The 12,660-nt window shown below is 41.4% G+C and overlaps 1 protein-coding gene across 1 annotated transcript; it reads left to right on the top strand.

The window, feature by feature from the left end:
• The first annotated feature begins 6,224 nt into the window (after positions 1 to 6,224).
• On the top strand, positions 6,225 to 6,620 carry LOC101573313 (keratin-associated protein 12-1-like). Its single transcript, XM_012514879.1, has 3 exons — positions 6,225 to 6,305; positions 6,366 to 6,422; positions 6,456 to 6,620. Exons 1-3 carry the CDS (start codon positions 6,225 to 6,227, stop codon positions 6,618 to 6,620), a joined length of 303 nt encoding a protein of 100 aa, XP_012370333.1.
• Positions 6,621 to 12,660: the final 6,040 nt, after the last annotated feature.

Raw genomic sequence — 12,660 nt, 5'->3', positions numbered from 1 at the left:
TGTGCATGGTCCCCTCCTGCCAGTCCTCAGGCTGTTGCCAGTCTTCCTGTCCTGCCCTCCTCTGCAACCCTGTCTCCTGTGGCACCTCCTCCTGCTGTACCTCCTCCTGCTGATGACCTACCATCTCCATGCCAGTCATTCAGAAAAGGAGACAGCTGCACCTGACCTCAGTGGCCCATGTTGAACACTAGGGTAGACAGGAAGCCTGTTGAGCTGACCTGTTTGACTCTGGTCTAGAACCCAACAGGGAGGTCCAGCACCTTCCCTCTCTGTCCACCTAGAACAGTTGTCCTGACTCCATGGCCCTCTGTCTCTTATGTGAACCCAATAAATACAATCTCCCCATGCAGTTTGTATTTCTGTCCTTTCCTTTTATCTATTTACTTATTTGTAATTTTTTTAGGGAAGGGCTACAGGATGTTCAGGGTCTCACTACTAGATTGAACTCATAGTGATCCGCCTGTTTACAGCCTCCCAAGAGCTGGGATTACAGGTGTGAACCACCACACCCAGTCTCAATTGCCATCTCAGCATGCCCCGGGGATAGGGCTCGCAAGGCAGGCCTGGGGATTGAATGCCTGGCCCCCGTGCCTGCTTGCTGGCACTTTAATCTGCTGAGTTATTTGGCCAGCCCTCTTCCTTTCCTGTTATATCCATGTTTCCTGGTCTTCTGTGTTGATGATGAGGAAAGGTACAGGTAAAACCCAAGTTCCCCCTTAAAACAAGCTGAGGCATAAATGGATTAAGAAAGAAGACATTCATTTGAGCAGGTCAGTGTTGCAGCTTGGGAGACCAAATTTTCAATAGTCTGGGCATGTGCTCTGGGCTCCTGTAGATTTGAAACAAATTTTAAACGAAAAATTTTGAGTTGTGTAAGTTCACACTGGCCATGTGATCAGGCAGATCAGTGTCTACTGTGAGAAGAGGTGAGTGTATATGAAAGGCTGTGTCACAAAGGAGAGATGGAGCTAAGAAAGGAATTCCCTGAAGGAGTGCAGTGAGAGGCACCATGGCCCTGGTTGCCGGCTACTGCACTGAAACAAACTAGTGGAAAGAAAACCACAGCTCTCAGCACTTACACTACAAGACATGGAAGCTTGAGCCTGGTTAGCTTCTTGGAGCCTGGGGAAAGGCTCCCAGCACGCCCAGGACCCACAGCCTCTTCTTACTAGTACATGTGTGTGCCACCTCATGATCACATTCATCTTGGGGAGCTGTTTCATGCATGTAGCACATCTGAATTATTTTTACCTCCCCTCCACCTTCTTCTCTGCCCTCTCCCTCCTCTTGCTCCCATTTCTACTTGAAAAAGATCTGTCTGGTTGTTTATCTATCTTTTATTTTGCTCTTTCATTTACTTATACTTTGTTTTTTTCATGTAAGAGAAACAGTTGCATTTGTGTGTCTGATCTATTTCACGTAACATTATGGTTTTCAAGGTACATCTAATTTCCTAAAAATGGCTCAAATTTATCCTTCTTTATGGTAAAATAGTACTTCACTGTGTGTACATTTTATGTTTTCCTTTACCCATTCATCTGTTGATGGGCATATAGGGTGGTTCCATGATTTAACTAGTATGAATTGTGCTGCTATATACACGAGTATGATTCTATCATTATAATCTGATGTTTTTAATTCTATGGAAAGATACCTGGAAGTGGAGTGGCCAGGTCAAATAGAATTTCTTATTTTAGTTTTTTGAGCAATCCCTATGCTGATTTCCATAGTGAAGGTATAATTTACATTCCCACCAACAGTAGAGAAGGATTCCACTTTCCCGACAGCCTTTCCAATATTTGTTACAATCTGTTTCCTTGATAACAACCATTGCTTCTGGAATAAGATAGAATCTCAGTGTTGTTTGATTTTTCATTTTTCTAGTGGCCAACAATGTGGGAGGCTCTAGGAATTCATATGTGGTCTGTTTTGGAGGAGGTTCCTCATGCTGTTGAGAAGAAAGTGTATTCTAGGGTAGTAGGTAGAACAGCTTGTACATTTCCATAAAGTCGCTTTGTTCAAATACAGGCCTCATCTCTGAAAGTTCATACATTTTTTATCTAGTTGATCTGTTTGTGAAAATGGGGCCTTAAGGTCACATCTATGGTTATATTGGTGTTTATTTGGCCTGTTTTATGTTTTTATGATGTTGGTACACCAATACTCAGAGCAGTGTATTTTCAATGATTATTATAAATATTGTTTAATTTCTTTTTTAATTTTATTTGTGACCCATTGATTGTTCAGGAGGATGAGGATGTTATTAATTTCCACGAGTTTATGGAACTTTTGCAGTTTCTTTTGTCAATAATTTCCAGTTTCACTGTACTATGGTCAGACATTATGCAAGGGATAATTTCAATGCCTTTGTATTTACTTAAGAGTGCTCCATGTGCTAGTATATTGTCTATTTTGGAGAATGCCCCATGTGCTGCTGAGAAAAATGTGTATTCTGACATTGCTGGGTGGAATACTCTGTAAAGGTCTACTAAGATCTTTCTTCACAAATTTGGTTTAGTTCTTATATTTTTTGCTGATTTTTTGCCTAGTTGCTCTATCTTTTCGTGTCAATGGGTGTTAAAGTTGCTCATACATTTGTGTTATTGCTCATTTAATTTTTCATGTCTATTAAAATTTGTCTTATATAGTTAGGTGCTCCTACAATGTATGCATATATATTTGTGATTGTCATCTCTTCCTCTTGCAGTTGTCCCCTAACAAGTATATAGTGACCTTCCTTATCTCTTTTAATCACTCTTAGTTTGAAGTTCACATTGTTAGCAACTAGAATAGCTACCCCTGCTTTTTTCTGAGTTTCTGTCACATGGGGTAGTTTTTCATCCTTTGACTTTTAGTCTATAAATTACTTTTTGCATTGAATGTGTTTATTGTATACAGCAAAATTTGGATTTTGTTTCTTTTTCTTTTTTTAGTTTTTATTTTTCATGTATTTAGTACAGGGTCTCCAGGGTCTCATTATACAGATCTGACTTGTAATCCTCCTGTTTTCAGCCTCCCAAGCACTGGGATTACAGGCGCACACCACTATGCCCAGTCTCAATTGCCATCTCAGTGCACCCTGAGGCATGACTGGCATGGCATGCTAGGAATCGAACCCTGATCCCTGCATCTGCTAAGCAGGCACTTTAATCTACTGAGCTATCTAGCCAGCCCAGTGGATTTTGTTTCTTTTTTTTAATGTATTTACTACAAGGTCTATAGGGTCTCACTACACAGATTGGACTTGTAATGCTTCTCCTGTTTTCAGCCTCCCAGGTGCTGAGATTACAGGTGCACGCCACCACACCCAGTGTCAATCGCCATCTCAGTGCACTCCGGGGGTGGGGCTGGCACAGCATGCTGGGGATCGAACCCCAGTCCCTGTGCTTTGCCTAAGCAGGTGCTTTAGTCTGGGATTTTGTTTCTTGATCCATTTTGTCAGTCTTCTTTTGAATGGTGAATCGAGGCCATTTACATTGATGGTTATAACATATGTATTGGCTTATCTTTGTCATGTTATTTTGCTCCTATGGGTTCTCTACTTTTCTCCTCTGTTTCATTGCTTTCTCTACTTTGTGGTTCTCTTCTATTGTTGTTTTTGAAGTTGTGATCTTTCTTTTTTTCTTTTTCTAGAATATAGTACTCTTTGTAAGGTTGGTTTGGTGGTCATGAATTTCTTCAGCTGTTCTTTGTCATGGAAGTTGCTTATCTCTCGATTAAACTTAGTAGATAGTTTTGCAGGGTACATCAGTTTGGGTTGGAGTTTGTTTTCTTTCAGGACCTGAAAAACTTCAGTCCAAGCTCTTTTTAATTTGATGGTCTGTCTTGAGAAATCTGCCATGATTCTGACGGGCTTTCCACTATAGATGATCTATTGCTTTTCTCCAACAGCTTTTAATATTCTGTTCTTTTGGTGACTTTCTGGGATCTTGATTATTGTGTGCTGGTTTATTTTGATTATGACTAATTGAGTTTTATATGCCTCCTTGAACTGTATGTCAGATTATTTCCCCATGCTTGGAAAATTTCCTGCTACTACTTCTGCAAATAGTCTTTTGGGGCTATGGAGATAGAGCAACACTTTAAGCACCTGGCTGGCAAACACAAGAACCCAAATTCAATCCCTGGTACTGCATGCCATCCCGGCCCCAGGACCCCAGCCATGCCATACAAGCCCCAAAACTGGGCATGGTGGTGGACATCTGTAATCTCAGTGCTGGGGAGTCTGAGACAAGAGGATCACTATGAGTCTGAATTGCATAGTGAGACCCTGTATCAAATAAATAAATACATCATTTTTAAAAATAGTCTTTTTATACCATGATTCCTACTGTTTCATTGATATCTATCAGTCTTATATTGTTTTTCTCTGCATCTTTTGCTTGTTATTTCTTGGCTCCTCTTTTTTTTTTTTTTTTTTTGCGGAACCAGGGATTGAACTCAGGCCCTTGAGCTTCCCAGGCAAGCGCTTATTCTACTGAGCCATCTCCCTGGCCCAAGCTCCTCATTTTTAAGAGATCTTTCTTTGCATGTTCACTAGCTGCAATGCTATCTTCAGGGTTTGAAATTCTATCTTCATTTTCATGCAAGTGGTTTTACCAGCTTTCAGTGGAATTCTTAATTTCCAGGACATCTCTTTTAATCTGTTTCATGCATTCTAATTCTTTCCTGTATTGCTCATTCAATGTTTCTATCATTTTCCTGTTCCTCTCCATTTTTATCTGTCTTCTTTTGATGTGCTAATCAATTCTCTCATGATTGTTATCATCTCTTTTTTTACCTTGGAGATTATTTCTGATCTAATTTCTTTTATAGTCTGATGGAGTTGTTTCTTTATTTCAGTTGTTATTATTTCAGAAATTTTAAGCATGTAATTTTCAAGTTCTTTTGTAACCTTGTCTTATGGACTTGTTCTGGGTGGGTTGGAGGTCTGAGATTTCCTTTTGTTCCTTCCTTCTGACTTTTTTCTTTTTTTTGGCAGAACCGGGGATTGAACTCAGACCCTTGTGCTTGCCAGGGAAGCGCTTATTCTACTGAACCATCTCTCCAGCCCCTCTTCTGACATTTTTTAAACTTCTAATGTTCACTCGCACTCAACAGTGATGGCAGGGGGGTGGGGTGGGGGGTGGGTGAGCAAGGCTCCCATGACAGTGGGAGGGCAGGGAAGGGCTCACCAAGTCTCCCACTACTGGTGGGAGAGGTGGCCACAGCTCAGCTGAACTCTAGCAATGGCAGAGGGGAGGGCAGAGCAGGGCTTACCAAGTCCCTGTAGGTATACTGTGCTCACCTGTCTTCTGCAATGGTAAGAGAAGCTGCCACAGGTCAGCCAAGCTCTGCAGTGATGGGGAAGGGGACCAAATCTGTATCTTTTAACTGGGGAGTTGAAGTCATTTCCATTTAGAGTTATTGCTGAAATGAGTTGAGCCAATTATTCCTGACATCACACTCTTTTTCTATTGTTGACTCATTTTCCTCTTATTTATAACTACTTACCATGCTTGAGCTCTTTATCATATCCAAATATTTGGCTGTCTTGACTTTGTTGTCTCTGTCTGGGATAGTCTTGAGTATGCACTGGAGTGTAGCTTGTTGTTCACGAATTTCTCAAGTTTTTTTTGTCATGTAGTGTCCTTATTTTACCACTAATTTTAAGAGATGATTTTGGAGGCTACATTGTTTTCTGTTGAGGCACAGTTTTCATCCTCCAGGACTTGGCAAAGACAGCCTGCCCTTCCTCTTGTGTGACTGTACTGAACTTCTGGAATCTCCACACAGAGCTGCTTCCCACTGTTGGGCTTCCCCTTTTTTTGCCAATCCTTCCTGACCCACAGGTCAAGTGTCAGCTTGATAGTGTTTGAAGAGCGCTGTCCCAACTGGACGGAAATGTGGCATCAAGATCTTGGAGTTTGGGATCTCACAAAATTAACTTAGAAATGTGATGATTTAGGCAGACTCCACATAGAGGTAACAGGGCTGAAACAGGTTTCTACATACACCAGACACATGAAGAGGATGCAATTAGCTATGTAGCTGGGGCCTAACAAAAACAAAAGGGCGCACACCAGGAACAAATGCCAGAGGCAAGCCAGTGGTAACCAAGCGGGAAGACTGCAGCATTCTCCAAGATGCTACAACACCTGGGACCTGAGTATAAATGCTGCTCAGGGAGGGTGGGAGGCTACAGACATCGTCACCTCCTCCCAGCCACAGCCACCTCAGCCACTATGTGCCACACCAGCTGCTCCTCGTGCTGCCAGCCAGCCTGCTGTGTGTCCAGCCCCTGCCAGGCTGCCTGCTGCGTGCCTGTGAGCTGCAAGCCCGTCCTGTGCGTGACCCCTTCGTGCCAGTCCTCAGGGTGCTGCCAGCCCTCCTGCCAGGCCTCTCTGTGTGTTCCCATGAGCTGCAGGCCTGCCATATGTGTGGTTCCCTCCTGCCAGTCCTCAGGATGCTGCCAGCCCTCCTGCCAGGCCTCTGTGTGCCTCCCCATGAGCTGTGGGCCCTCGCTGTGCATGGTCCCCTCCTGCCAGTCCTCAGGCTGTTGCCAGTCTTCCTGTCCTGCCCTCCTCTGTAACCCTGTCTCCTGTGGCACCTCCTCCTGCTGCACTTCATCTTGTTGCTGACCTCTAATCTCCATGCCAGCTGCTCAGGACAGAAGGAACACTGCAGTATGCTCCCTGCACTAGATCTCTGTGACCTATGTTTATGGCCAGCCCTCCTCTACAACTCTGTCTCCTGTGGCACCTTCATCTGCTGCTGACTTCCTCTCTCCATGCCAGCTGTCCACTGAAGAGGTGACACTCTTATGAACTCCTAGCACCAGATATCTGTGCCCAGGTTCACCTCTTGATCTGACCTGCTAGACTGCTGTCTAGAATCCAGCAGAGGGCTCCAGGGCCTTCCCTCTCTATCCATCTCCAGTGAATGCTCTGTTCCACAGTGTCCCCATGTACCATATTGGAGCCAAATAAATATGCTTTCCCAGGGCAGCTCTGCGGTCCTGTGCTTCCTTTTTATATCCACATTTCCTGTCTTTCAAGTGTACTGATTCAATTTTAGGCACCTCTGTGTGCCCCTGTGTGTGCCTCCTTGGGGTCCTGGGAGCGGGCACTTAGCAGAGACAGCTCAGACCACTGAGCATTGGTGCTTCCATCCATCTCCTCAATGATTCTTGTGCTTGGGCTGGAGACTTCCTTCCACAGGGTGACTTTTGATTCCTGGATTCTCACACTCGTAGGACAGGATTGGCTTCATATCTCTCCCCTTCATGGGTGCACAGACATCTATTGTTTTGTGATTGAAGACTAATTATCACCCACCTACAAACCACACAGGTACTCACTCACCACCATGGAACTGGAACACAGGGCCTATTTGCCAGTCATGTCTCAGGGCAGCTGCTGCCCAGTTATGTGCTCACTATTTCTGTGTCTTCTAAAGAGCCTGCTGAATCACCTCCTTCAGTGTGTCAGAAGTGTGAATTTTTGACTTTAGTGATTTCTGCCTTTGGGACACATGCTGAGTCTCTGGAAGTGCCTGCGCTCCACATGGAGGATCATGTCAAACATAAACACTCTTTGAGTGAGTTCATGAAGACTTGTGCCATGTACTCCCTCCACATATGTGCAAATGCCATGTGCACACCCAGGCACACTCTCCCACAACCCTGACACTCTTGCTTGCAGTCATGTAAACACTGACTGGGAGCTGGGATGAATCAGTAGGAGAGATGGAGGGCTTCCCTGTACTTCCCACTTCTGCTCAGGGACAGGATGCTGTCCTAAGTCCCATCTCTGTGTTCTGGCCATCCATGGGGCAGGTCTCAGGAAGTGGCTTCAGAACCAAGTGCTGCAGATTGCATCTAAATGCCCCTGCAAAGGCTTGTGGGTCAACAGCTTAGTCAGCAGTACAGCAATATTCAGAGGAAAGACTATGGGAAGTGTGTGGATCATCAGGACTCTGATGTCATCAATGGATTAACTGACTGATGATCATCCCTGCATGGACCGTTGGGTGGTGTCAGATGTACTAGGAGTGAGGCCAAGGTGCAGGGTATGTTTCACTGGGGTATGCCCTGGAAGGTGTGTGAGGTGTCCCCTGTCCTTGTTCTCTCTACTTTCTGGCGGCCTGACGTGAGCAGTCCTGCTCTGCCATGTGATTCCTGATTATTTCTTCCCTCACCACAGGCCCAGAGTCAAGGCAGAGCCATGTGGCCGTGGCCTGAAGCTCTGAAGCTCCTGTTCAGTGCTACCACATGCGCACACTTCTGTGAGGTCTGCCTTAGGGACACATGCTGGGTCTCAGGAAGTGTCTGTGTTCCACACAGAGGATTGTATCAACCATAAACCCTCTTGGTGAGTTCATGAAACCTTGTGCCAAGTCACGCTTTTGCCAGCAGCTATGAAAATTCTACTTACTCCACCCTGACACAGTACTACTGATGCTTGCTTTGGTTTCATTTTTTTAAAGTTGGATTTGTTAAAGTAGAACTCACATACAGTACAACTTACTCTCTGGAGGTGGACTTTCAAGATATTTTTAGAAAATGCAGTGTGTATGTACCATAGTCATCTCTTCTGAAACATTGGCATTGCCCCCATATTTCTTCCTATCCTTTGTAATTGGTTCCACAATTCTGCTCCCCAGCTCTAATATTATCTAAGTGGACTCTCACATTATTAAGTTTTCTTATCTTCTTCTTTGCCTTTGAATCACGCATTGAGACTTACCAATACCAATACAGATATTGGAAGTTTTCACCTTTGACTTTCTTTAGTTAGGGCATCTGGTCTACCGTGGTTTGTTAACCACTGAACAAGTGATAAGCATTTATTTTACTTTGAGATTTCTGTTATTCCAAATCAATTCGGTATGAGACAAAAGCCCAGGTTTCTGTGGAAGTGATCTCCCCTTGGGTGTCTGTCAAGCAGCAAACAGTCAGAGTTCCTTTGCCAGCACTATTATGCCTGCCTGGACAAAGGCATCTTCATGGAAATCTTAAGGTCAGCAGCATGAGCTCTCTAACTTGGCTGTTTCTTCCAGAACTTTTCTAGGTAATGAGATTCTTTAACTCTCCATAAAGATAGTGGGAGAACCCTAATAATCTCCACAACAATTCATGCTGAGCTTATAAGTGAAAACATATCAAAACTACAGGCCAATTTGGGAAGAATTGGTATCTCCAGTGAGCCATTAATGTGGTCTCTTTATTTTGGTCTTCTCTGCTTTCTCTCATCGGTATTTTGCCATTTTTAGCATGAAACATTTGTACACTTCTGCCTCAAGATTTATCCCTAATTATATTGTAACTTTTTATGCTATCATAAATGGGACTATTTTAAATTTCAATGTATAATTTCTTATTGCTAGCATAATAAAATAAAATTGATTTTCTTACAGTGACCTTTATTTTTTGACCTTGTCACACTCACTAGTTCTAGTAGCTTTGGTGAATAATTTTAAAAGTATTCTAAGTAGGTAATTATATGTTAATAGAGGCTTATAGCTCTCATGAGGAGTGCCATATAGATTTTCACCATTAAGTACATGCCCTTTAAAAGATGTTCCTTTTAATCACTATTTCAATGTAGATGTAGAATTTTATTCTGAAGAGACATTGGATTTTTTTCCAGAATCAATTGAAATAATCATTGGCTTTTTCTCTTTAGTCTACTGATGTGAATTATATAAGTTGATATTTGAGCACTGAGGCACCTTGTATTCCTGAGATAAATCCCACATGCCCATAAACTTTACTTCCTTTATATATTTTTGGATTTGATTCCTAATATTTTGCTAATATTTTTGTATCTACATTCATGAAAGATATTACTATATATTTTTGTGATGTTCTTGTTCAATTTGGTATTGGTATTATGTTGACCTTATAAGATGGAATGGTTGTTTCCAAGATTTGACTATGACAAATTATACTTCTATAAACATGGGTGCACATATATCACTGTGATACGATGCTTTCAGTTCTTTTGGAGAAATACCCAGAAGAGGAATAGTTGGGTTGAATGGGACCTACAATCCTAGTTTCCTGAGGAGTCTGCACACTGATTTCCATAGTGGTTGTACCAGCCTATGTTCCCACAAACAGTGGAGAAGGGTTTCTTTATCCCCACAGCCTCTCCAGCATTTATTATTAGTTGATTTCTTTATGATAGTCATTCTTTCTGGGATGAAATGGTATCTTGATGTTTTAATTTACATTTCTCAAAAGACCAGTGCTGTGGAACATTTTTCATGTATTAATTGCCATTTGTATTTTTTCCTCTGAGAAGTGTGTATTCATTTTAGATGCCCATTTTTGGATTGGGCCTTTGAATTTTAGGGGACTGATTTTTTTCCAGTTTTTATATATCCTAGATAAAAGTCCTTTGTCTGAGTGATTTTTGGTTAAGATTTTTCTCAATTTGTGGGTTGTCTTTTAACTCTGTTGGTGATTTCTTCTGATGTGTAGAAACTTCTCAATAAGATGAGATTCCAGTTGTTGATTCTTTGAAGTATTCTCCATACAGTTTGGTTTTTGTTCATGAACTTTCTGCCTACCCCTGTGTCTTTAAGATTTTTACCTACTTTCTCCTCCAGAATATTTAGTGTTTCCATTTTACTATTTAAATCTTTAATCTATTTGGACTGTGGTTTTGTGCATGGTGATAGGCATGGGTTTAATATTAGCTGTCAGCATGTGAAAAGCCAGTTTTTCAGGCACCATTTATTAAAGAGGCTATCTTTCTTCCAGTGAACATGTTAGGCCTCTTTGTTAGAGACAAGGTGGCTGAGTGTGTTTGTAGTTGTGTCTGGGTCTTCTAATCTGTTGCATTGACCATTGGGTCCGTTTGTTTTTTTTGTTTGTTTGTTTGTTTGTTTTGTTTTGTTTTTTTTCTTTTTGCATAACTGGGGATTTAACTCAGGCCCTTGTACTTGCCAGGGAAGCACTTATTCTACTTAGCCACCTCCCCAGCCCCAAGCTGACTTATTTTATCACAGTAGCTTTATAGTATAATTTCATGTCAGGGATTATAATGCCTCCTGTCTTGCCTTTGTTGACCAGGATTGTCTTTGCTATTCTAGGTGTTTTCTTGTTCCAAATAAATTTTAGGAATGTTTTCTCTAGATCTGTGAGATATGTGGATGCTATTTTGATAAGGATTGAATTAAATCTGTTTTACAATTTTGGAAGTATGGCCAATTTCACAATGTTGGTTCTTCCTATCTAGGAGCAAGGAATACCTTTCCATTTTCTGAAATTCTCTTCAATTTCTTTTTTTAGAGTATTGTGATTTTCATCATATAGATCTTTTACTTCCTTTGTGAAATTACAATTTTTAGATGCTATTGTGAAGGCTATTTTTTCTTTAATTTTTCTCAGTGAGTTTGTTATCTGTGTATAGGAGTGTTGTTTATTTTTCAGTGTTGACTTTGTATCCTGCTGTGCTATTGAATTTGTTTATTGATTTTAGGAACTTCCTGGTGGAGTTTTTTGGGTCTTTCCTCTAGAGTATCATGATGTCTGCAAGTAATGATAGTTTAACTTTTTCCTTACCTGTTCTTTTTTTTTTTTTTTCGAAAGTTTTTATTATTTTCATTTTACCATTTTGAAGTGTATAGTTCAGAGGTACTAAGTACATTCTTAATATTGTGAGACAATCATCACCATCCATCTTCATGGCTGTTGATCTTGGAAAGCTGAAGTTACACCCATTAAATAATAATTTCACATTTTAACCTCTCCTCTGTCTCTAGCAACCACCATCTATACGATTTTGATTATTCTAAGTACCTCATATAATGAATGAGAGATACATACAGGCTGTTTTATCCAACAGCCTTTAAAAAGGAAGAAAATTCTGACATGTACTACAACATAAATGAACCTGGACAACGTTATGCTCAATGAAATAAACTAGTCTCCTTTCCTATTCTTATTCCTTTTATTTCTTTCTCTTGTCTAATGGCTGTGACTAATGTTTTCAGAACTATTTTGAACAGTAGTGCTGATAGTGGACATCTTTGTCTTGTTCCTGATTTTAGTGTAAAAGTTTTCTGTTTTTCTCCATTTAGAATGATGTTGGCTGATGGTTTCTCATAGATGGCTTTTAAGTCATCTGGCTGGTACTTGTGACAATAGCAGTCTTACAGTCTCGCGGCTCACGGTGGGAGTGGAAAATGACCCTACCGTGCTACAACCAGGGCTGCAACCCGTGCTTCAGTCCTGAGAGCAATGCTGACAATGCTTGTACGTATCATCCTGGTGTTCCAGTCTTTCATGATGCATTAAAGGACTGGTTTTGCTATAAAAAAGAACAACTGATTTTTCTGACTTCTTAAGTATTGTAGGCTACGTGAAAGGCAGACATAATATCGAGAAGCCCCCTAAGCCAGTCAAGCTGGAAGTCAATCCTGCTTGGTGAGTGGCTTTTTTTTGATCAAGATATAGATGATCTATTCCAATTTGCTGTAGAGCTTTGATCATGAATGAGTGTTGGATTGTGAAAAAGTTTTCTGTGTCTATTGAGATGATTGTGCATTTGTTTGTTTTGGTTCTATTTATATAGTGTATTATATGTATAGATTTGTGTATGTTGAACCGTCCTTCCATCCCTGGAATAAATCCTATCTCCTCGTGATGTATAATCTTCCTGATGATTTGCT

This window comes from Octodon degus, unplaced genomic scaffold (assembly GCF_000260255.1).
Source record: "Octodon degus isolate 3935 unplaced genomic scaffold, OctDeg1.0 scaffold00045, whole genome shotgun sequence".
Lineage (NCBI taxonomy): Eukaryota > Metazoa > Chordata > Mammalia > Rodentia > Octodontidae > Octodon > Octodon degus.
This window is presented reverse-complemented; position numbering and strand designations above follow the sequence as displayed.